The sequence below is a fragment of the Lepidochelys kempii genome, chromosome 24 (genome assembly GCF_965140285.1).
Source record: "Lepidochelys kempii isolate rLepKem1 chromosome 24, rLepKem1.hap1, whole genome shotgun sequence".
Lineage (NCBI taxonomy): Eukaryota > Metazoa > Chordata > Testudines > Cheloniidae > Lepidochelys > Lepidochelys kempii.
Window position 1 is genome coordinate 4,961,761 of NC_136403.1, and position 21,146 is coordinate 4,982,906.

A 21,146-nucleotide genomic window follows, 5' to 3' on the forward strand; every position below is an offset into this window, starting at 1 on the left:
CTTTAAATTAATTATTTTATTCTTTCATTCATTCGTTTAGTCTTCAGATGTCATTAATTATTATCATCATCATCATCATCTTTTTATTGGACTCCCACCCCCTCCCCATTTCGGTCCCCACTTCCCCCCCCAACCCCGTCCTGTCTCTTTAAGAAAATATTCTAATAGCCTGAGTGGCTGCAGCATGGCAAACCGGGCACTCCGGGTCGGTCCTCTCGCAGATCCGCACAGCGCACTCCATGCAGAAGAGGTTATGGCCGCACGGCACCAGGGCTGCCGTCACTTCGCTTTCAAAGCACACCATGCACTCCCGACTGCTGGAGATGGATGTCCGGGCAGTGGTGTTGGCTCCCAGCTTGGAAAATCCTTGCAGTGGTTCCCCTTGAGACCTTCTGGGGAGCCCAGAGAGGTTAGGCTCTTGGATAGAAGAGGACGGGGAGCGATGCGAGTTAGGATGGACGGCACCAGTGCTGCCGGATCGCTGCTGTTTAGAGAAGAGCACTGAGACGGGGTTGGTGTTTTCCTGCCCGGCCCACATGGGAGCACCAGATTCTGGCACCCCATAATAGAGATCTTGTTTGTTCACACCATAGTTAGGAAAGAGGTAACCATAATTGAAGTCATTTTGGTCGTTCAGTCGGGGTGTCTCGTAGACTGGGTCCACAGAGCAGTCGCCAATGCACCCAAGGCTGTTCTGTCGGAAGGTGGAGAGGGGCTTGCAGCCTGGGGCAGGCGTGTGGACCCGCCACGCCTCTGAGTAGCGGTTCTCCATGCCCGAGTCAGGGCTGCTGGACAGGAAGTCATTCTCATTGTTGTATTCCAGGATCTTGCCTGTCCTCACTGCAATGTGGGTCTCGATCTCCTCCCGGGCCCGCTCCACGTTGCCCGGTGCCCCTGTGATCTCAAAGACGGGGTCCCGGTCCCGGCTGGGTGTGATGATGTAGGTATTGGTTTGCTGCTGGATCCGCTTGATGGTGGCCCCTTTGGGACCCACTACCAAGCCCACCACACGATAGGGTACACGGACCCGGATGGTGACTTGGCCGGGCAGGGTAGGGGCGCTGCCAAAGGTGGTGCCGGCCTTGTTGCGGGAGGCCCGGATCATGGAGAAGTGCTCAGCTGCTGAGATGATCTCCCGCCTAGCCATGGCAACGTCCTCCCGCCGCCCCGTCACCATGAAGACCGGCTCCTCACCGCGCACCGGGGTCTTGATGTAGGTGTTGGTCTTTGCCCTCAGAGCTTTGATCTTGCAGCCTTGGGGAAAAGCAAAGACAGAAAACAAGGGAGAGGGATTAGAGTCAAGGTCTTCTCCCTAACATTCTCTGCACAAAACTCCACCTGGCGCTCAATTTTCCCTCAAGGCCAAACCTGGGGCCCAGCCCCGTCAGGGGCCAAGCACCCTCCCACTCAAGGCCCAGACCTGCCAGGGACCTAATGATCTGGCCACTTGCCATGAAAACACCATTCATCTCCTGGTCCCAGCCCCGCTCTACACTCCCAGGCTTGTGCGTTTGTCCAGTGGTCTCCCCCAGAAATGTAGGGCCTTAACATGATATAGCTCAGTGTTTTATGCTCAGCAGCCTCCCCGCCACTCCTTCCTCCCCAACAGGGGGTGCTGGGTAGCCATTCACCCAGTAGGTCTGTTGAGAGAAATATGAGGTTCTAGTACATCCTTCGCTGGGGCCTCATCCTCTCCCCATTTCATTTTGTTTGCACAGACATTACAGGTGTTTTAGGGCCCCCCAGAGCTCGGGGTCACAGTACAATAGCCCCCTTCTCTCCCCCTCACGTCAGCCCTGCCCCCCAGCCCCCGGCAACCGGGCGAGGCTGGTGACCATTGGTGGTGGCACCATCTTGAGACCAGCAGCCTCAGCCTCCCACTGGGGAGGAAAAATTCATTTCATCACTGCAGGGATTGGTCCCTTAATGAGTGAGGATCCAGCCCCCCCTCAGCCACACACTGGGGAAGGGGGAGGAAGAGGCTCCAGGCCCCCCCCCAGCCACACACTGGGGAAGGGGGAGGGAGAGGCTCCAGCCCCCCCCGCAGCCACACAGTGGGGAAGGGAGATGGAGAGGCTCCAGGCCCCCAGCCACACACTGGGGAAGGGGGAGGGAGAGGCTCCAGCCCTCCCGCCCCTCAGCCACACACTGGGGAGGGAGAGACCCTCTCTCCCCCCACATAAACACTGCATATGGAGGCCTCAGGAAATCACCTGCCCTCTGCCCCACAGTGGCTCCTTTCCTCAGTCCCTTTGTTCACCACTCCCCACCCCCCCGGAAGGCCAGGGGTCCCATCGTGTCACCCGGAGAACCCTGTCCTCTTCCCTACGCACTGCCTGGGCCCTTAAACGGCTCCCATGGCAACGCAGGATTCGGCCTGCCTAATGCGCCGAGGGGCTCCGACCCATCATTCTCATTGACATTAACAGGCCTCATCCCATTGACTCCCCCAGGGGAATAACGGGACCCCGACTGCCGATGCGGGAGGCTCAGCCCCTCTCCACACGTTGAAGGTCCAGCTCCTAAAAGTAGCCTTAGGTGAGGAGGATTACTAGTGGTGAAAAGGAGGTGGGGGGGGTTGCTTGAAGAGATGGGTTTAAAGGAGGGATCAGGTGCTTGGCAGAGAAGTGTCCCAGTCTAGCGGGCAGCATGATGGAAAGCATGCAGCAGAGAGCAGGGGGAAGAGGCGAGGAAGGGATAATGCAGACGGCGGGGCCTGGGCTCCCCAACCAGCCACTGGGAAAGCGGCATGAAGCCCCCCAGCAAAAGGGGATAAGTGTGATTTAAAGCCTTGAGCAAAGGGTGGTAGGGCCACGGGGCTGAGAGCTTGGACTGAGGACCAGATGTGAGGACAACAGACTTTGTTAACCTGGAAGGGGTGGAATTAAAAACATGGCCTGTCCGAAGGGCTGAGCTGCAGCAAAAGACAACCCACTGCAGGACTGGAGCGACCATTGGTAGGGAGCACTACAGAGGAAAGAGCTGCCATGCCACATCCAGCAACGAGGGGACGAGCCAGCGGTGAGTCTTGTTATATTAATTTAGATGGAATATATGGGCCTGAAGAGTCAAAGCTGTTAACTTGACTCTGTCTGTCACTGTCCCACTTTAAACAGTGTTAAATAACCTCTGGGGTTTGGTATACAGAGCCTGCTTCGTACCACGGCAAACTTGCTAGGAAATTCATACCAAAGGTTAGAAACGTATTGACTGAAACACACAAAAGGCAACGAATCAACAGGCGGCAAAAAGCGTTGGAACTGAGATTGAGTGATTATGCAAAACAAATTTAATCAAAACCTCTTTTTAAAGAGGGCGAATACTGGTTAAAGTCTTTTATTCGGTCAAACAGTCCCTTGGTGGGGAAAAAAGGATTAATTCTGGTGTTCAGTTCTGAATTGGGAATGATAGCCTCAACACAGAAGGGAGAGGGGGGCAACATGGGGAAAACACAGCTTTTGTCGATGTTTTTATGGTACGGGATGGCAGGTCAGTCAGGAATGGATGCTTTAGGATGTTCTGGACCCCGCCACACCTCCGACCATCTCACTGATCTGGTCAGGTCCCTTTCCTGGTCCATCTCAGGCCCTGCAGGACTGAATGGACCGCCTTATATCAGTGTGCCGTGTGGTGTAGTTGACTTCAAGATCAGGTAAAAAGCAGAGTGAGAGATAGGAGAGAAGGAATATAGTGGGGGACAGAAAGACACATGAAGGAGGGGAAGACAGGGCAGGACCTCACTCATATGAGCCTGGGTTCCTCACTGGAGCAGCTATGGTGGCCAAGAGTCCCCAGTGGAGTATCAAGGTAAAAATCCCTACACCGCAGCCACAATGGTTGTAGCACTTCCCTTTCCTCCCAAGCCTCTTTTTAGTGCCCCCAAAAGTGTGATGGGTGGAATGGCCCGCCCTCTTCTTATTTTGCCCACCAATTAGGCCTAAGTTCCAAAGCACCAGTTTTGGCTCATTAATTTCTGGTCCGCTGCTCCTCTTGTTTACCAGTCATAATCTTAATGCAGTCCTTGGGTAATATCAGTAAGCCCTCTCTGTTTAAATTAATTCTGTCTTTCTGTCTCCTTAAATCTTTTCTTAAACAGTTTTATGTAACAGGTCATTATAACAATTCATGACCCTTTATCCACTTTCCATTGGCTAGGCTCACAGTTATAGTAGGCCTGCTAAGCCTTCGAGATTACCTGTTATGGTAGTATCTCTGGCCCCTCCCAAGATTGGGATTTATTGTGCTGGGCGCTGTATAAATACATGGTGAGAGACAATCCCTGCCCTGAAGTGCTTACAATATAAATAGACAAAGGAAGAATTATTATCCCCCCTTTACTGATGGGAAACCAAGGCACAGAGAGACTAAATGATTTGCGTTAGGGCACACCGGGAGTGTGTGGCAGAGTCAGGAAACCAGATGTCCTGTGTCCTAGCCCAGCACCTCAGCCACAAGAACATCCTTCTTATAGGTGGAAATAAGGGATAATTACTAGTTGAAAAACAAATGTGTCCTTTGTAAGTTAAGAGAAAAATTCTTCCGGACGGCATTCCTGTAGGACATAGAGTCTATTAAAAACTCCTTTTTACAAGCATCTCAACTTTAGGGACAAATCATGTCAGGCACTGGTCCGTTTGAAATAACAAAGCCGGGGGACTAGCAAGCTCAAGGGGGATGATAGATAGAGCCTTTCACATCTAACCCATCCTTTCAAATCGTGTTGGTGGTGACCCAGTGTTGTTAACATCTGGAGGCTATTGGGTTCCTTGTGAGAAACGAGTTCAGCAGGGCTCAGCCCAGTTTCCTGCGACACAAACACCTGTTGTCACTGGATCCCTTATTGTTAGCCTCAGCAGAGAGAGAATTGAATGTGCCCCTCTCGGTCATAGATGATCCCCAGAGTTGAAGGACATTGGGGAGCATGGTACGTTTGGGGTGGCGGGTAGAATCTTGCATTACCACTGCTGAGCTGGTATTGAAAACTTGCAGATGATCAGCTCTGCCCACACCCTGAAGGTCTTGGAAAGACCAGTCAGGTTTAGGGCTCCAAGGGCACATGATCTCACCAGCTGGCTTGCAGCCTTTCTGCCAAGCTGCGGCTCACCTAGAAATCCCTCTTCTTTTCACTTTGTCTAGAGCTAGCCCTTCCCTCTCCCATTGCAGCACCAAGCCTGCAGGTCGCCAGCAGCTGCGTCCCCATCCCACCCATCCCAGCCCACAGCGTGGCAGCTGCCCCTCCGCCTCCCTGGCTTTGCTGCTGGATCAGTGGAGTGGTGCATCTACCAGCGCCACCCCACTCTCCAAAGCCCTGCTGTGAAGAAGTGCCCAGAGCAGGACTGCATGATGCCTGGGCCCCACCCATGCGCCCCAAATCTTCCTGTAGAACTGCATCAAATCTGCAGCTTCTGCTGCCACAGAGAGGGCAGCACTTTGCCCTGGATGAATTTCAGAGAGGTGAGATATGCAAAATAAACAGCCCTGGCAGCTGATAGTACAGCATGAGCAGCAGCAAGGTGAGCTTCCTTCCTATACTACTTCCCTGTCAATATCCTAGACTCTATAGGAACCCCATCAAAGTGCTAAGAGGAGACCTGACTCTCCACGGTCCAGTCACTCAGCTTCTCTACTAAGGCTGCCTGGTGTTTTTTCTGGTATGGATCTGGACTAGCACACACCATACTCACTCCACACAGGCCACTGAACAGTTGTGAGGCTTCTGGTCATAATCGACCTGGGTGAGAGTTACACACCATCCTAAAGGGGAAAGGGTACACACCCCATTACCAGTCCCCTCGCCCTTGGTCAAAAATTGCTTCCTGTCTTTCCAAAGGGAGGGAAAGGAGATTCATGGTGGTTTGATGTAGGAAGGAGCCATTGTGCAAACGGCCTTATACCAGGGAAAGAATGAGATCTGAAAGTGATCGTTTCCCTCCACCCCCCTCCCCAATCTGCAGTAGGCAAATGGGGTTCTTCCCAGCTGCAGATGTCTCAGTTACAGCTGGTCAAAAAAGCGGATGTCTTCAACCTGCTCCAGTCTCAATAAATACAGTTCCCCCTTGGTGTCTGCTGACCGGGGAGCACAGAGGTTTCAGCTCCCAGCCAGAGCTGTGCAAACCCTAAGCCCAACTGCAACTCACCTGCTTTCCCATACTGTTACAGCTCCAGAAGCTGGACCCGGATCTGAGTATGTCTGAAATGTAACGGAGATCTAGAGGCAGGACGGATGTCCTAGTGGGTAGAACACTGCGCTTGTGCAATCTGGGACCAATTCTTAGCTCTGCCACACAGTGACCTTCGACAAATTATGTTGGGTGAAATTTTCAAAAGCACACAACTGACTTTGGAGACCTGAGTCCCACTTTTAAATATGATCTGGGGACCTGCATCCATTGACTTTCATTGCACTGAGGTTCCTTTTGAAAAAGTGACATAGGGCCAGATTTTTAAACACATTTAGATACCAAAAGATGCCAACAGTGGAATTTTTAAAAGCACCCAGGCAGCCACTAGGCACCTATCCACCCCTTCAGCCAAATACATACCTTTAAAAATCTGACCTGTAGGCTCCTAAGTCTCTTAGGTAGTTTTGCAAATTATTACCCTTCGTTTCCCCTCTGCCTCACTTCCCCATCTGTCAAACGGAAATAAAACCCATTAATGATTGGGAGATGCTCAGATACTGTAGTGAGGGCCAAAAATGTACCTACTAGATAGACCAAGAGCTAGATGTTAATGGTATTTAGGAGCCTAAAGATCCAGGTAGGTGCCTAGTGGGATCTTCAAAAGCATCCAGGCACCTAATTCCCCCTAAGTGCCTATGTAAATCACTCTATGTGTCTATCTGCACTGTTAGGGGCCTAAACACACCCTGCTGCGTTAGACCGAGTGGCACAAAACATGATGACATCACATTGGAACATAACCAATGAACAGAGGAACAGTCGTGGTGTGGTTAAGGTGCTCACCTGGGAATCAGCCCTTTAAAATATCTGGCCCCATGTTCCTTCCCAGCAAATTCAGATGGCAATCAGGCACAACCCAGCTGGAGGTTTTGCAGCTCATTCCAGCCCCGAACTCTAAAGCAAACTTCAGGGCGCCCTGCTCTCTGCTGCGCCAGGCCTCGTGCAGTTATTTCCACCTCTGCCAACCAAATCAGAACTGTAGTGCTTTGCAAATGACTGCATAAGGTGCAGGACAATGGAGCACCTGGCCCAATAGGGATACTGGTGAAGCAAGGCGATACGGCTCTGATCCTCTGACTGGCATTATCTGTGATTGGGAGACTGCCCTCCAGCACCTCTGAAACCCCCTTCCCTGGAAAACAAGCAACTTCCTTGCCTTCTACTGCCCTCCGGTCCCAACCTCCTTTCCTCCTTTTACACTGTACCTTTAACACACCATGGCCTACAAAGCGGTGCTCTGTACCCAAAATATTCAGACTCCTCAGCTCGTAGGCTGGAACATTATTATTTATATAGATCCTAATAAGTAACAGCAACTCTCTGAGCTGGGAGCTCTGGACTGGAGTTCATCTTGCAAGACACTGGCTTATGGTGACATCACGGCATTTACACCCATGTAACACTTTTGCTGCCAGGGGTCAGCAGCAAGGATTGAACCCTGCACCTGCGCAAGGCCACCCACTCGAGCTACAAGGATAACTCTGGGTACAGCCACATTTTTTCTCTTTTTTTAAGACCTGCAGCAGCAATTGCAGTGTCAACTGACTCGGGCTTGTGGGACACAGATAAAAATAGAAGTGTAGATGTTCTCGCTCAGGCTGGAGTCCGGGCTCTCAGACACACCCCCGTTGCTGGGTTTCATTGAAGCCTGGATCACCTACACTGCTCGTTTTAGCTCTGTAGTGCAAGCCCCACAAGCCTGAATCAGTTGACCCCGACTCTGACAGTCACTGCTGCGGGATTTTTTCCCCACTGTAGATATGCCCTCTGTCAGCTGGCAATAGTGATAGACTGTTTATATGGTTCAGTCACTAGATAGGGTTGCATAAAGCGTACTGACTGGACCATCACATCATGCTAGTCAACCACTATGCTAGTCAACCATTCTGTGGCAATGAAATACGACACCACATCAAAACATCACAAGCTAATAAATAAAGAATGGTCTGGTGGTTAAGGCACTGGCCTGGCACTCAGGAAGCCTGGGTTCACATCCCAGTTCTGCCACAGACTCCGTGTGAGTCGGAGCAGGTCACTTTGCCTCTCTGGGGGAAATACTCCTCTTCCCTTTATTTAGGGCTGGGCCTGTCTCACTATGTATCTGTACAGAGCCTAGCACAATAAGTAATGTGACAGCATTGCATTACACCTAACTGTCTGCCAAGGCATTGATTTCACAGAGCCCCATGGAGGGGGTTGCTAGATACAACCCTGAGAAAGATCAAGGCAATTCCCAGAAAATCCTGGCCAGCTAGAAACCCTACTGAGTGCTATCTAGCCTGATGCTACTCCCCACTGAGATTGTGCCCTGTAGTAGATTTGCAGTGCTTTGTCCAGTCAAGGTTTAAAATGGTTCACATGGACTGATTATTATTTTCTATTTGTATTGCAGTAGCACTAGTCAGGGGTCCGGGTCCCATTGTGCAAGGTACAGAACAAAAACACAGTCCCTATCCCAAGGAGCTCTCCATCTTCATAAGATTAACTGAGAGGCCATGATGTCCTGTGGGAGATCACCTCACCATTATATAGTTAATGACATGCTTCTGCCTTGCAGTGAAGGTCCACCTATTGCATGGGACTGACGTTATGTTTGCCCAAATGCCCTGGTATTTAGGTAAATAGGTCTGCATCCCAGGAGCAAGAGTCCCGTTTGCAACCAAAATAGGATGTCAGGTTATGCACGTGCCAGGGGTGGACCTGGGATCTGCTAACAGGAGAACCTGGGACAATGGTTGCCCACGGATGGAGGGAGATCCAGGCCCAGCCTGATAGGAAACAATCAAGCAGGTGACACAAAGGGTCATGCAGGCAGAGACAAAGGAAAGGGGCTCCAAGCTGGGGACAGATGGAAGGAAACCAAGGCAAGATATACACGAATGGGGACAAATGTAGAACAGGATCATATAAACTGGAGCGGGTAGCGAGAGGTTATAGAGACAGCGAGAAACAAACAGTGATGGGGGGGAGGAGAGAGGGAGAATGCAAGGGCGGGGGAGAAGGAGAAACACACCGAATGGCAAAGGGGACACAGGCAAGGAGACAGCACAGGAGAAAGGGGGAGGGAAGATCTAGAAACGGACAAAAGGACGCATGGTGCAGCTGATGGTGTGAGAAGCAGGGGGGAGGAGGGAGGGTCTCCAAGCGGCCTGCAGACAGGAGAGCTAGCTTTGCAGAGACAGACAGATGGGGGAACCTTTGCTTTAAACTGAAAAACACCGGAAACAAGATTGACCAACACCCAACCATTAAGCCAGGAGGCCCTTCACAGTCAAATGGGCCAGATCCTCAGCTGATGTGAATTGGTGTAGTTCCACGGAAGACAATGAAACAAACTCTCAGCTGGTGTAAACTGGTTTAGTTCCATTGACATCCAAGGGAGCCACGCTGAGTTACACCAGCTAAAAATCTGGCCGTTCTTATATTTGATTTTTCTATTTATACCTATGACGGGGCCCTAATCCTGAGCCCACACCCGATCCTGATCTCACTCTATGCCAGTGTAAATGAGGGGTATAACCTCCATTGACTTCAGTGGGGGTTATGCCCCATTTTTGGCAGCACAAAGCAGGGTCAGGATCCAGCTCTATTCATCCCAGCTGGAATGAGCAATAAGGATGGTATCCTTTCCCCACAAACACATACACTCCTTTCCCCTATTTTGGTCATTCAAGGCTTTTTCTCATCTCTAACGTACAACACAGAACAAACCACTTTACCTAGAGGATTATTAAAGGGGCAGAATTACCCAGTACGCCATTAAGAATGTAAAACTAAGTAGCGAAGAGAACCTCCAGCACATTTCTATAGGACAGTAAGTACTCTTTAAGGCATTGCACAAACATCAGTTAATTTATCCTTGCCAGCTAGGTTTTTGTATTGGGAAGGGAAATAAGCCCTTGCTTGCGTATACAGGTTGTTGGGTTTTTTTTAAAACTCAAGTTCATTGATCGCCAATTAACTCAAGTTCACTAACAAATTTGTAAATTATTTCCCTAAACTATAAACCTTTGTGTCCCAGAACAAAGCTTTGTGGCATGTCCAGACTTGCATGTACAAACGAGTTAGCTAACTGGAGGCAATTGGTAATCAGTTAACTCCAGCTAAAAAGTCTAGTTTGGCTATGTCCCAAATATGGGTAGGATTAGTGATTAGAAATGCTGGAAGATTGGTGTGGAATGAGTCAAATTCTCCTCTCTGTTACCCCAATGTAAGAGCCTGCTCCAAAAACACATTGAAGTTAAGGGATCAAAGATTAAGGGTTTGATTTGTCATTTTCCTGTACCTAGTGCAGTTATTTAATCACTGCAGTGTGGGTATAACATGCTATCGTTTGCACACACTGGTCCCAATAATCTTCTCATACTGGTTTTACACCAGTGTGATTCCATTGAGACCCAATTCTTGTTTACACCAAGGTCCCTGGCAGCGTCAAGGGGGCCCTAAAGGGGATCTAAATTACAGATGCACTCACTTTGGGTGTAAATGCTGATGCAAAGCGCAGTGCAAAAGAGAATCAAGCCACTGGAAGTTTACACCGGTGTAAATCCAAAGTTAATTTCACTGATAGCAAAATGCAGCTTTTCATTTCTAAAGACTGAAGGCCAGATCCTCAGCTGGTGTAGCTCAGTTGAAGCCAACATGAATATCTTCAGCTGGTGTAAACTGGTGTAACTCCACTGAAGCCAGTGTGTTAGACAGGAGCCAATGGTGCTATTCCAGTTTACATCAGCTGCTGATCTGGTCCTGAGGTTTTTAAACAGATCACATCAAATCACTATTGGTCTTTACAAATATATATATTTTAAGATATAAATAATTCCCACAGACAAAAGTTTTCAGCCTGATTCTCTTCCATACCACCCCTTTACACCGCTCTGGTGTAAATTACATAAGTATGGACCTGCTTTAAGGCACTTTTACGCTGCCAGAGCGGTGTAAAGGGGCCTCAAAGAAAATGAGGACCTGGCCCTTGTCTGTAATATTCATAACATTAAAAGAGGCCCGTAAAATAAACAACCATCAAATATATCTGTGTGGCGAAACTTTGTTTCATTGCTGGTTAAAGTTGAGTTCCAAACACATACGCAAAGCACCAGAAACATGTGACCACTAATTATCTGTTGGGTGAGATTTGTTGCGTTGCTGATGAAAGCTGTATTAAAAAACACATACACACACAAAGCACCACAAATAAACAACAACTAAATCTCTTTGCAGCGAGGCTTTAGTGCATTGCTGATGCAAGTTGTGTTAAAAAAGATCCAACACACCACAAAATAAGCAATCACTGATTTCTGTGTGGTTGAAGCCTTTTTGCTGATTAAAGTTATTCAACACACACCCACACGCATATACACCTCAAGACACCAGAAACAACCACCATCTTGTTGTGTTGCAGATGGAAGTTATGCTAGAGAAAAAACCAACCTCAGCAGCAGATCTCAAACAGCGAGGCATCATCATGCAGGGTGGGTGTGTCACCGTTGTGCCCGCATGGCGCAACCCTGACGTCTGACTTTGTCACATGTTTTAGACCTCGCTGGGAGAACAGGGCCAGGAGAACTGCACAGGGATGGGGGGCTGCCAGACGAAGGTGGGAAACTGGTGGTGGTGGAAATCTGGAGAGACGGGACCAAGAACCAAACAGCAAGACGTTTTCCTACCGCCCTAGATTCCAGCCACCCCACTCTGCAGTGAGGTTCGTTTGGGCAGCAGTAGCCCAGCCAGCAGCCAGACCCAATACATGGAAAATTCTTTGTCTCTCCAGACTTCACTTTCTCCTCCTGCTACACGCTTTTGGTTAGGTTCTTAAGAACCAGCCAGGGCAGAGTTCCCTCTTGCATCTGCTGGTGTAAATCCAGACTAAGCTGGGCCTGATTCTCCTTTACACTTGATACCGCTTGGGCACTCAGCCCAATTTACACCCATTTTAAAGCCCCTTTGCACCGCCAGAGTGAGAATCAGGCCCCACTGCACCGAAAGGAGCTAAATCTGGGATTTCCATGGCACAGCAGACAGCAGGATCTGACCCAGAGCTGCTTCCCGACACACCTCCACATGGGGGGTGGAGGGGAGCAGATATAATCATCAGGCTGCCTCAATAAAAAGGCTCCCTTGGACTATTTTTAAATGCAGAGAGCGTTAGAGCATGTTCAGAGCAACACAAAGAGCCCAATCACCTGGGGTTACTGGGGCCTCTTGTTATTTGACTTCACCTCACCAAGAAAGCACAATTTATGTTAAGCTCCCTCTCAGCATAATCTCATCTCTGTTGACAACAGGGCTAGTAAGAGCAGGCTGGGAGATGCTTCACTAGAGAGTCTCTCCGGGTTTAAGGAGTAATGATGTTGCCATTGCTAATAAAATAAAATAAATAATAAATAATAATAATAATTAATTATATTTTATTATTATTATTTTACCTAGATCTTACAGAGGACTTCTTTTCTCAGACAGGGTGGGGGCGCAGTGTTTGCAAACCCACTGCTGGGAGCATTAGAAAGCAAACCTAATCCTCCCCCATCCCCCCACTAGACAAACAAAGAAATGCAACTGCATATCAGCTCAGGATGCAGTTTAAAAACTGCCCTCCTTAGTATCTTGGAAGTCCCCAGCCAGCCCCAGGGCCTACCTTCCCTGTGGGAGGTAATGGCACCAATTTACCCCAACAATAAATTCAGCTCCTTGCCTCTCAGGCCTTTCCACAACTGGGCCCCTCAGTGAAGAACCCAGGTGTCTTAGTGGCTCAGAATTTTGTCCCTTTTAAAGTCCCAGGCATGTGTAGCGAGGGGTCACACCACTCGCTCCCCTCCACTCTCATCTGGCATCAGTCCCCTCTCTGACAATCTTGACAGTCTGGGCACAAGAGCCTTCTCCTTTGCAACTCTGCTCTCTCTGATCTTCAAAGTCACCTGCAAACCTATTGAACTTCTCCCCTGCCCTCTGCTATGAATTTTGTGTTTAACTTTGTGAGCATATTCAGCTCTTGGGAGCAGCTTGCATGGGTGTTGTCTACAAGAGGTAGAATACAGGAGCCAGTAGTAATTCAAAGCACTCCAGAGCAGACCCAGAAGGGACCCAGAACAGGCAAACATCTGCACATAGGAGTTCAGAAAAAACATACAGGGTCTCTATACTCTCCAAACCCAGCAAAGCTGTATTCTGCACTAACTTCATGTACAGAGGGGGTGAGCAAGGGGCTGGGGGCCAGGCAGAGGTGCCCGCAGTGGGTTTGCACCTCCAGTGGCCATAGGCAGCCAAGTAGGGGTTTGCCTAGGGGTCATTGCTCCCACTCCAGCTGTGGAAGGGAATGCCTGGCTGGTCTAGGTACTGACCCTGGCTTGGGGGGTGGATTCTGCCTCCCCTCCAATCCCTGTGCACTTGGAGTTCATAAATGCCACTCTCAGGAATCATTATTACTTTGCTCCCTGTCTTTCCTTCTCTGGTTTCCTTCCATCCACCCTGATTTAAAAAGGCAGCAAGTAACTGGCTCATCCTACCAGACATCCAGGTTCACTGCTGACTTTTGTGGCAAGATGGGGGAGGAAGAAGCCCTATGTACATGTCTAGCCAGTTCCTCCAAAAAGCCAGTGCCCCAGTGACTCAGAATTTTGTCCCTTTTAAAGTCCACAGGCCACATAGCCTGGGGTTGCATCATTAATGAGGCTCCCAGCACAGCAACCGGGAGCACCACAACTCAAGTACAGTTTATAGCAAGCAACTGGCTCTTTAAGGGTATATTAACAGTTCCCATGGAACATGTATATCCACCAAGCACAAGTTTATTTCCTAGAGCATCTATCATTCAAAATAGATCCACCCCTCCTGCCCCCAAATTAAACCACTTTGCAAACAGCGCCACAACCATTCAAATAAAAATACATGGGGCTTGCTTCTCATTTACACTAAGATCCCTTTACACTGTTCTGGCAGTGTAAAGGGGGTCTTAAAGTGGGCATAAACTGCACTGCCAGAAGTGTGCAAAGAGGCCTTGTATGTGTATGTTTTTAATAAGTTGCACTTTGACAGCTGGGAAAAGTTTTTTTTAAAGATCAAGAAATTTAGCAATTTATTTAATTGGAACAATGTCAAGTTTAAAAGAAAAACAACTGGTTTTGATTAAAAATCCTCAAACAAGTTTTAAAAAAATGGATATTTATATCTCTTTTCCATACATTTTTATCTCCTGATCCTCAGATATCCTCTGAAAGCAACCATTCCCCTTTAATGTATCCACTCTATTAAACAAGGGACCTCATTTATAACCTTCATGCAATGGGTTCTCTAGAGACTCCAAGCAGGCTTTTCAAAAGAACTCAGCACCCATTCACCTAACCAAAGTGACCAGGTTCTCAGAGCATAGCACCTAGCAGCACCCATTGTTCTCACCACATGCTCAGCACTTTTGGAAACCTGGACCCCATCACCTAACCTTCAAACAAAAAACAGACACCCAAAGGCATAACATTAGGCAAGAAAGATCCTCAGCGGGGGTAAATCAGTGTGGTTGCATAGACTTTAATGGAGTGAAACGGATTTAAACCAGCTGAAAATTTGTCGTGTTGACTTTAGATGGAGCAATGCTGATTTACCCCAGCTGGGAATCTGGCCCATGGATACTTACCAGTTTCCCAGACATTGGAACCAACCCTCCCTCCCCACAGGCAAACGGCTAGTGGGAGAATTGCAGCAGGTTTCTGCGTTGCCTTCCATCACTCCATTCACAACACACACACACTGCTGCATACAAAACAAATCAAAACACACCTCTCTGCTTCAGAGTTTGGGTCAGCGATGCTACCCAGACAGAAAACAACCACAGGCATCTTTCTGGCATCATATAACATTTCCAGTTTTGATTCGGCCTAACACATCTCTCTCTCTTTTAACTTTATTAAACAAAGGGGGCCTGATTCTCCATTGCCCAGCACCTTGTGCAATCATTAACATTGGTGCAAACCCTGCTGACCATGCTCACTCTGCTCTGGCGTAAATGACTGCACAAGGTGCAGGGCCATTGAGAATTGGGTCCAGGGAGATCTTCTTTGGTAGCAACATACCCCCACGACCCCTATCCCCTCTATTCGCAGAGACACTGGGTCAGATCCTGGGCTTGGTGGTATGAATCCAGAGCGAAATCCATTGCCTTTAATAGAATTGCACTGAAATCAGACCCCTGAGGCACTTTTGCCCACGCTGGGGTCCTCTCAAGGCAGCAGGCACTTCACTGATGGCAAAAGGCCTAAAACTCGCCTTCACAGTAGAAAGTCAAGCCACCGAAGGCCCTATTGTTCCAGTACCGTGTTCCACTTAACCATGCACAACCATTAGTCATCCATATTTCTCCCTCTCTAATTCCCCCCTCACCTCTCCCCCTGGGAGCATCAACCTCAAGAAAGGACCCCCTTTGCCTTCCCACTCTCCTCACATCTGTCAAACAACAAAACTCCCTGTTAATGCAATTTTGACTCACAACCCAAGAGGAGGCATTTGGGTTTTGAACTGCAGTTTTTACCAGTCACACTTCCAGCGCATCAAGTTACTGGTTCAGGAGAAAAAACAAAACAAAACAAAAACACACACACCTCACTTAGCCACAGTTTTCCCCCCAACAACATAAAACTTCTCTCCGACAGCCGTATTAATTTTAACCCTGTGTTGGCACCGGGCTGGTGGCTTCCAGCAATTCCTTCTACTTGGAAGACTAGAAGGGGTGGGGGGGAGATGGGCGACTTAGGAGTGGGTGTGGTATATATATAATTTTTTAAGCCCTCCTCCATTCTACCTCGCTTCGAATGGAGCCCGTAAAGAGAACAAAAGCATCACTGTCAAAGAGATTCTGGTCAGCTCGGGGAGGGGGGATAGAAAAGGAGGATGGAAAATAAAGAATAGGGCACAAGCAGGATTGTTAAATTCCAAACCCTCCAGTCACATGATTCCAGAAAGAGTTCAACTTTCATTAATCTGTTATTTGAATCCTTTATAGGCCTTAAGAACGCCTCTCCACCCCCCACCACAACCCACAGCACAACCCCTCGACTTCCAGCCCGGAGCTCAACAAAGGGGATTTTCCCCTCGCCTCGCCTTGCCCCCGTGGAAAGAATGATCGCATGAGTCTCCCTAGCCGGAAGGCAGGGAGTGTGGCTGGGGATAGACATCTTTCACCCCAGCAAAGTAGCAAAAGGTTTTTTTGCAAACGAGCGGAATGATCTCACACACATTCCTCCAGATTTCATCCGGCCGGGGTTTAGAGCAAACAAACAAACAAACTCCTGACCATCCCTCCATTCACTTCGGCCCAGAGAAGTCCTTTTCCTTTCAGTCTGGGGCACTGGGGGGGGGGAAGGATCAGAAGTGAGATTTATTTATCCGGGGGGGGGAATAGGGGGCGGAACATCCAGATTTCCCCCCCTTTGTTTCTTGGCATTATGAAACACTTTGGAGGGCGATGAGGTGGAAAGGAGAAGGGAAACGGGGGGGGGGGAGCATTTCCCTCCCCCTGCAGTGGCCATTATTCATCACCGGAGAGGGTGGGTGGAAAAACTACTAATAGATGGACCTCGTTGATAACAATGGGAGAGGAGGCCTCAGAATGGGGCGGGGGGGGGGGGAGAAGAGAATCTCAAGCGGAAACTATTTAACTTTAAAACCCACTTTGAGTTCCATCCCATAAAGAAGGGGAAAGTCTGGGGGGGGGGTGTTTCCTAGTGATGCCAACTGAGCGGGTGGTTTAACTTTTACCACTTCCACGCATCCTTTCCTTTCCTTCCCCCCCCCCCCCCCATCTTAACAAAAGAAATAGGTGGGATGCTAGACGGCGAAGATGGGGGGCGTGGAGGGAGGAAGGAAAGAGGAGACAGAGCCCTGGGGGGGGGGGGAAGTGTAGCTGGGGGGGGGGTCTGGGAGGGGGGAGAATCAGGAGTGGAGGGAGGTTAAGAAGGGGGGGGGCTTGCTCGGGCACAGGAGCAGGGCACGCTTAGGGCACACACACACACACACAAAAGCCCCCCCCCCCCCCCCCCCGGCATCACACACAAGCCCACGCGTTACCTTGCCTGCCCACTATCTCCGCCACGTGCTCCGAGCTGGGCACGGGGACGCACTCCGTGGTGTTGGAGCTGCTCTTGAGCCGCAGCTCCGACTCCTTGTACAAGGCGCACAACTTGGTCTCGGCGGTGGGCGCGGAGGACGAAATGGTCGCGGAGCCCTTCGGGGCCGGCGGGGGCGGCGGCGGCTGCTGCGGCGGCGGCGGCTGGGGCGGCTGGGGCTGGGGCGGCTGCTGGGGCGGCGGCGGCGGGTTGTTGTTATTGTTGTTGCTGTCCTCCGCTCCCACCACGGCGGCGGCGGCGGCGGCGGAGGAGGCGGACGGCTCCCCCAGCCCGAGCAGGCACAGCTGATCCAGGGCGAGCTGCAAGGCTCGGTCATCCTCCAGCAGCGCCCTGTCCTTGCTGCTCCCCGCGAAGCAGCCTAGCTCGCCGAAACCCCCGTTCCTTTCCATTATCCCTGATACTACCAGGCTAGGCATGGCTAACAAAGACTTGAGAGGGGGGTTGGGGGGTGGTGGTGGTGGTGGGTTGGGGAGGGTGTGTGTGTGTGTGTGTGTGTGTGTGTGGTGGCGGCGGCGGCGGGGGGGGGGAGTGTGAGAGAGAGGAGGGGAGTTGGGGGGGGGGGAACAAAGAGCTTGGGAGAGAGAGAGAGAGAGAGAGAGAAAGAGGAGGGGGAAAAAGGCAGAGAGAGAGAGAAACAGACAGAGGGAGAGAGAGAAAGGGACCCTCCGCCCACCTCCCCTCTCACTGGCCAAGCCCCTTTCTCTCTGTCTCTCCCGGTTCCTTTCTGTAACCCGATCTCTCTCCCGCTTTCTCTCCCAGGCACTTCCACTCCAGCGTGGATCCCCTCCCACCTTTGCACAGAAAAGATTCCCCCACGGCCCCCCCCCCCCTTTGGCAGACCCCGCCTGGCTTTTGAGGGGGGTGTGGAGGGAGAGGTGCAAGAAACAGCAGCAGCCAGCGTGTGCAAAAGGAGGGAGACAAGACGGGGGGGGACTCTTTTGTTTTAAATTCCCTGGCTGCAGCATGACACTGAGACTCAGGAGGGCCCCGGAGGCTGCTGGGGAATGTAGTTTCGCACCCAGGCGCACACACCCCCTTTTCCTGCTGCTCCTGCAATCTGGGAAAGAGAGCGAGAGACAGAGAGGGAAAGAAAGAAGGGGAGGGAGGGAGGAACGGATGAAAGAAGGTAAGAAGCCTGGTCTTGTGGGTAAGGCACTGGCTTGGGACTCAGGAGATCTGACTTCGGCCACTGGCTCCCCTTGTGACCTTGGGCCAGTCACTTAATCTTGCATAATGACAGGTTTCAGAGTAACAGCCCTGTTAGTCTGTCTTCGCAAAAAGAAAAGGAGGACTTGTGGCACCTTAGAGACTAACCAATTTATTTGAGCATAAGCGTTCGTGAGCTACAGCATCCGATGAAGTGAGCTGTAGCTCACAAAAGCTTATGCTCAAATAAATTGGTTAGTCTCTAAGGTGCCACAAGTCCTCCTGTTCTTTTCACTTAATCTTGCAGCATCTGATCCCGCAACTGTAAAATGGGGACAATAATCCTTCCCGATCTCCACAGGATGCTGTAAGGATAAAATCCAGGAATAACAGCAAGGGGCTCAGATCCTGTTGTGATAAGTACTAGGGAGAGGAAACTGGAAACTAGACAGGAGCAAAGAGAGAGAGAGATTTATTTAGACCTGGGCAAATCAGGAGTGAGTCCACTGAAATCTAGAGGAGAAGCAGCCCCAGAAGCTAGAAGGAGCGGTGGCAAAAAACAAGCTAGCTGGGAACAGAAAGGAATATGCTCACACAGGCCCCTGATTCAGCAACAGGGCTGCATGTGGGTACTCTGTGCCTGTGCAGAGTCTAATTCACTTCCGTGGGGCGCTCCAGTTGACAGAGGAATCGACACATTCATTGCAGGATCAGGGCCCTGTAGAGAAAGCAATACAGAAAGAGACCCAGAGCCAGAGAAGCAGACACACAGGGTCATTTCACTGTAGCCTTGTGCAGCTGTTTGCACCAGGGTAATTAACCTCTGGAACAATTTCCCAAGTATCTTGGTGGATTCTCCATCACTGACAATTTTCAAATCAAGATTGGATGCTTTTCTAAATGATCTGCTCCCCTAGGAAGTTCTGTGGCCTGTATTATCCAGGAGGTCAGGCTAAATGATCACCATGGTCCCTTCTGGCCTTGGAATCTGTGAATCTAGTGCAAAACGCTACCAGATCAAATTGCTCTCACTTCATGAGGGTGGAAACAACCACTCAAGTTGTAGGGCGACAGTAAATTGGCCCATGGAGAGAAAGAGACTGGGGAAGTGGGGCTGATTCTCCACTGCCTTGTGCACTGGTCCTTTGTACTGCTCTGGTTTGGTAACACACTTGCTTTGCACCCGTGTAAATGACAGCACAAGAGACAAGGGAATCAAGCCCACTAAGCAGTATTTGGCCATCTCAGACAAGATTTTTTTAAACCTCTTAACGGACAGAGACCCAACTTTAAAAAAAAAAAAATCTTTCACCATCTACCAGAAGAAGTGAGATCCTTGGAAAGAAAAGACGAACAACCCTGCTTTCAGATGACTCCCCGATGAAGGATTTTCTACATCAGCCAGACTTGGCAGAGCTGCTAGAGTGGGGGATGGGGGCAAAGGAACTCATGTGCTACTTGTTCCATGCAAAAGCAGAAAACCCTTGAATTGATTGCAATAACCCAACCTCCCCTTCCCCCAAATCTAGAGATCGGGGGTGGTAGAAATACAGTGCTCCCTTTTCTTATTGAAATGAGGGGTGACTTGTGGAAGGGGAGCATTGAAAATCGCTTTTCAGTTCCAAGCCTGCAAAGCTGTTTCCCTCCCTCCTTCCCCTTTCTTTGAATCAAACCAGATGTCTCTCCCATGAAATGAGATTGCATGAGCTCACGCTGGAGAGAGACAATGCAGAAAGATGCAAGACCCCATTGAGCCACGCTACACTGCAGCTTTGGCAGAGGCGACGTCTGCCTCTCTGGCTGGAGGGAATAGTGTGTGTGTGTGAGTGTGTGTAGTGGGTAGCCTTGTTCTGAAGCAGGAATTTGCTACCCCGCACTGTATTTTGCATTATTTCCTCTCTCTCTCTCCCTCTCCCTCTCTCTCTCCCAGATCCTTGCAACTAGCTCTCTCTCTCTCTCTTTCTGGTTCTGCTGCGGCAGAAGATCTCAGCTTGCAAATGAATTAAGCAGATAAGGGATACTGCACAAGGAAATGTCTCATCCAGTGACTCACAAGGTAAGGTGTTGCTACAGCTTTCTTTGCAACTTTGCCTGGGCAATTTGGGAGTGGGTATTTTGTGTCTTTTCCAACCAGCCTCCCTGGTCCATGGCAAAAAGTCAGCCGCATGCTGCAACACCATCGGATCAGACAGCCCTGCAAGTTTTGTTTTGCTACAGCATATGAAATGATTCTATTCTTGTTTCAATATTTCATGTTTATGATGCGATCGGAAAAAACCCAAGTAAAACAAGAACAAAAAAGCCACCGTGTTATATTTAGTGCATCTTGTTCTATGATTTTAGAATTGTGTAATGTGTATCTATATCCATATGTGCTTACATGTAAACCTACACACATCATACACACACATTGTATTCATAACGCACGCGTACTCATGTATGAGACATGAACACTTCATATAATACAGGATAAGTCTATATGTGCATTTATTTAATATAGATAATCATATACTCACACTCAATCACGCGTACACATACACACACGATCGATATCAATCACACAAATGCACACATAGACAATGATATATAGAGAATAAAGTATGTGCGTATATAGAGATATGTACTGTGTATATGTACGCATAATATGTGCATATATCTGTGTGCATAAAGTGTGTGTGTAAGGTGTGTGAGTGCGTATATAGTGTGG

The 21,146-nt window shown here is 49.5% G+C and overlaps 1 protein-coding gene and 1 long non-coding RNA gene across 3 annotated transcripts in view; one reads left to right on the forward strand and one right to left on the reverse strand.

Moving 5' to 3' along the window:
- Positions 1 to 140: 140 nt before the first annotated feature.
- MEX3A (mex-3 RNA binding family member A) lies at positions 141 to 17,962 on the reverse strand. Its single transcript, XM_073322758.2, has 2 exons — positions 17,235 to 17,962; positions 141 to 1,254 (listed from the first exon to the last, which is right to left on the reverse strand). Exons 1-2 carry the CDS (start codon positions 17,707 to 17,709, stop codon positions 149 to 151), a joined length of 1,581 nt encoding a protein of 526 aa, XP_073178859.1. The 5' UTR covers positions 17,710 to 17,962; the 3' UTR covers positions 141 to 148.
- A 2,056-nt stretch (positions 17,963 to 20,018) lies between these two features.
- LOC140902737 (uncharacterized) overlaps positions 20,019 to 21,146 on the forward strand; it is a 45,135-nt gene continuing 44,007 nt past the window's right edge. The window contains exons 1-2 of one of the 2 annotated variants that reach the window (XR_012156109.1): positions 20,019 to 20,261; positions 20,370 to 20,495. This is a non-coding gene — a long non-coding RNA (uncharacterized LOC140902737). Of the gene's footprint in view, positions 20,496 to 21,146 lie in introns of both variants that reach the window. The other variant, XR_012156108.1, reaches the window with a different exon arrangement.

Excerpts from the sequence above, each read along its gene's own strand:
- MEX3A (XM_073322758.2), bottom strand. The coding sequence starts at position 17,709 with ATGCCTAGCCTGGTAGTATCAGGGATAATGGAAAGGAACGGGGGTTTC. Across the intron at positions 1,255-17,234 it reads GGAGATAGTGGGCAGGCAAG|GCTGCAAGATCAAAGCTCTG; the intron begins GTAACGCGTGGG and ends CTTTTCCCCAAG.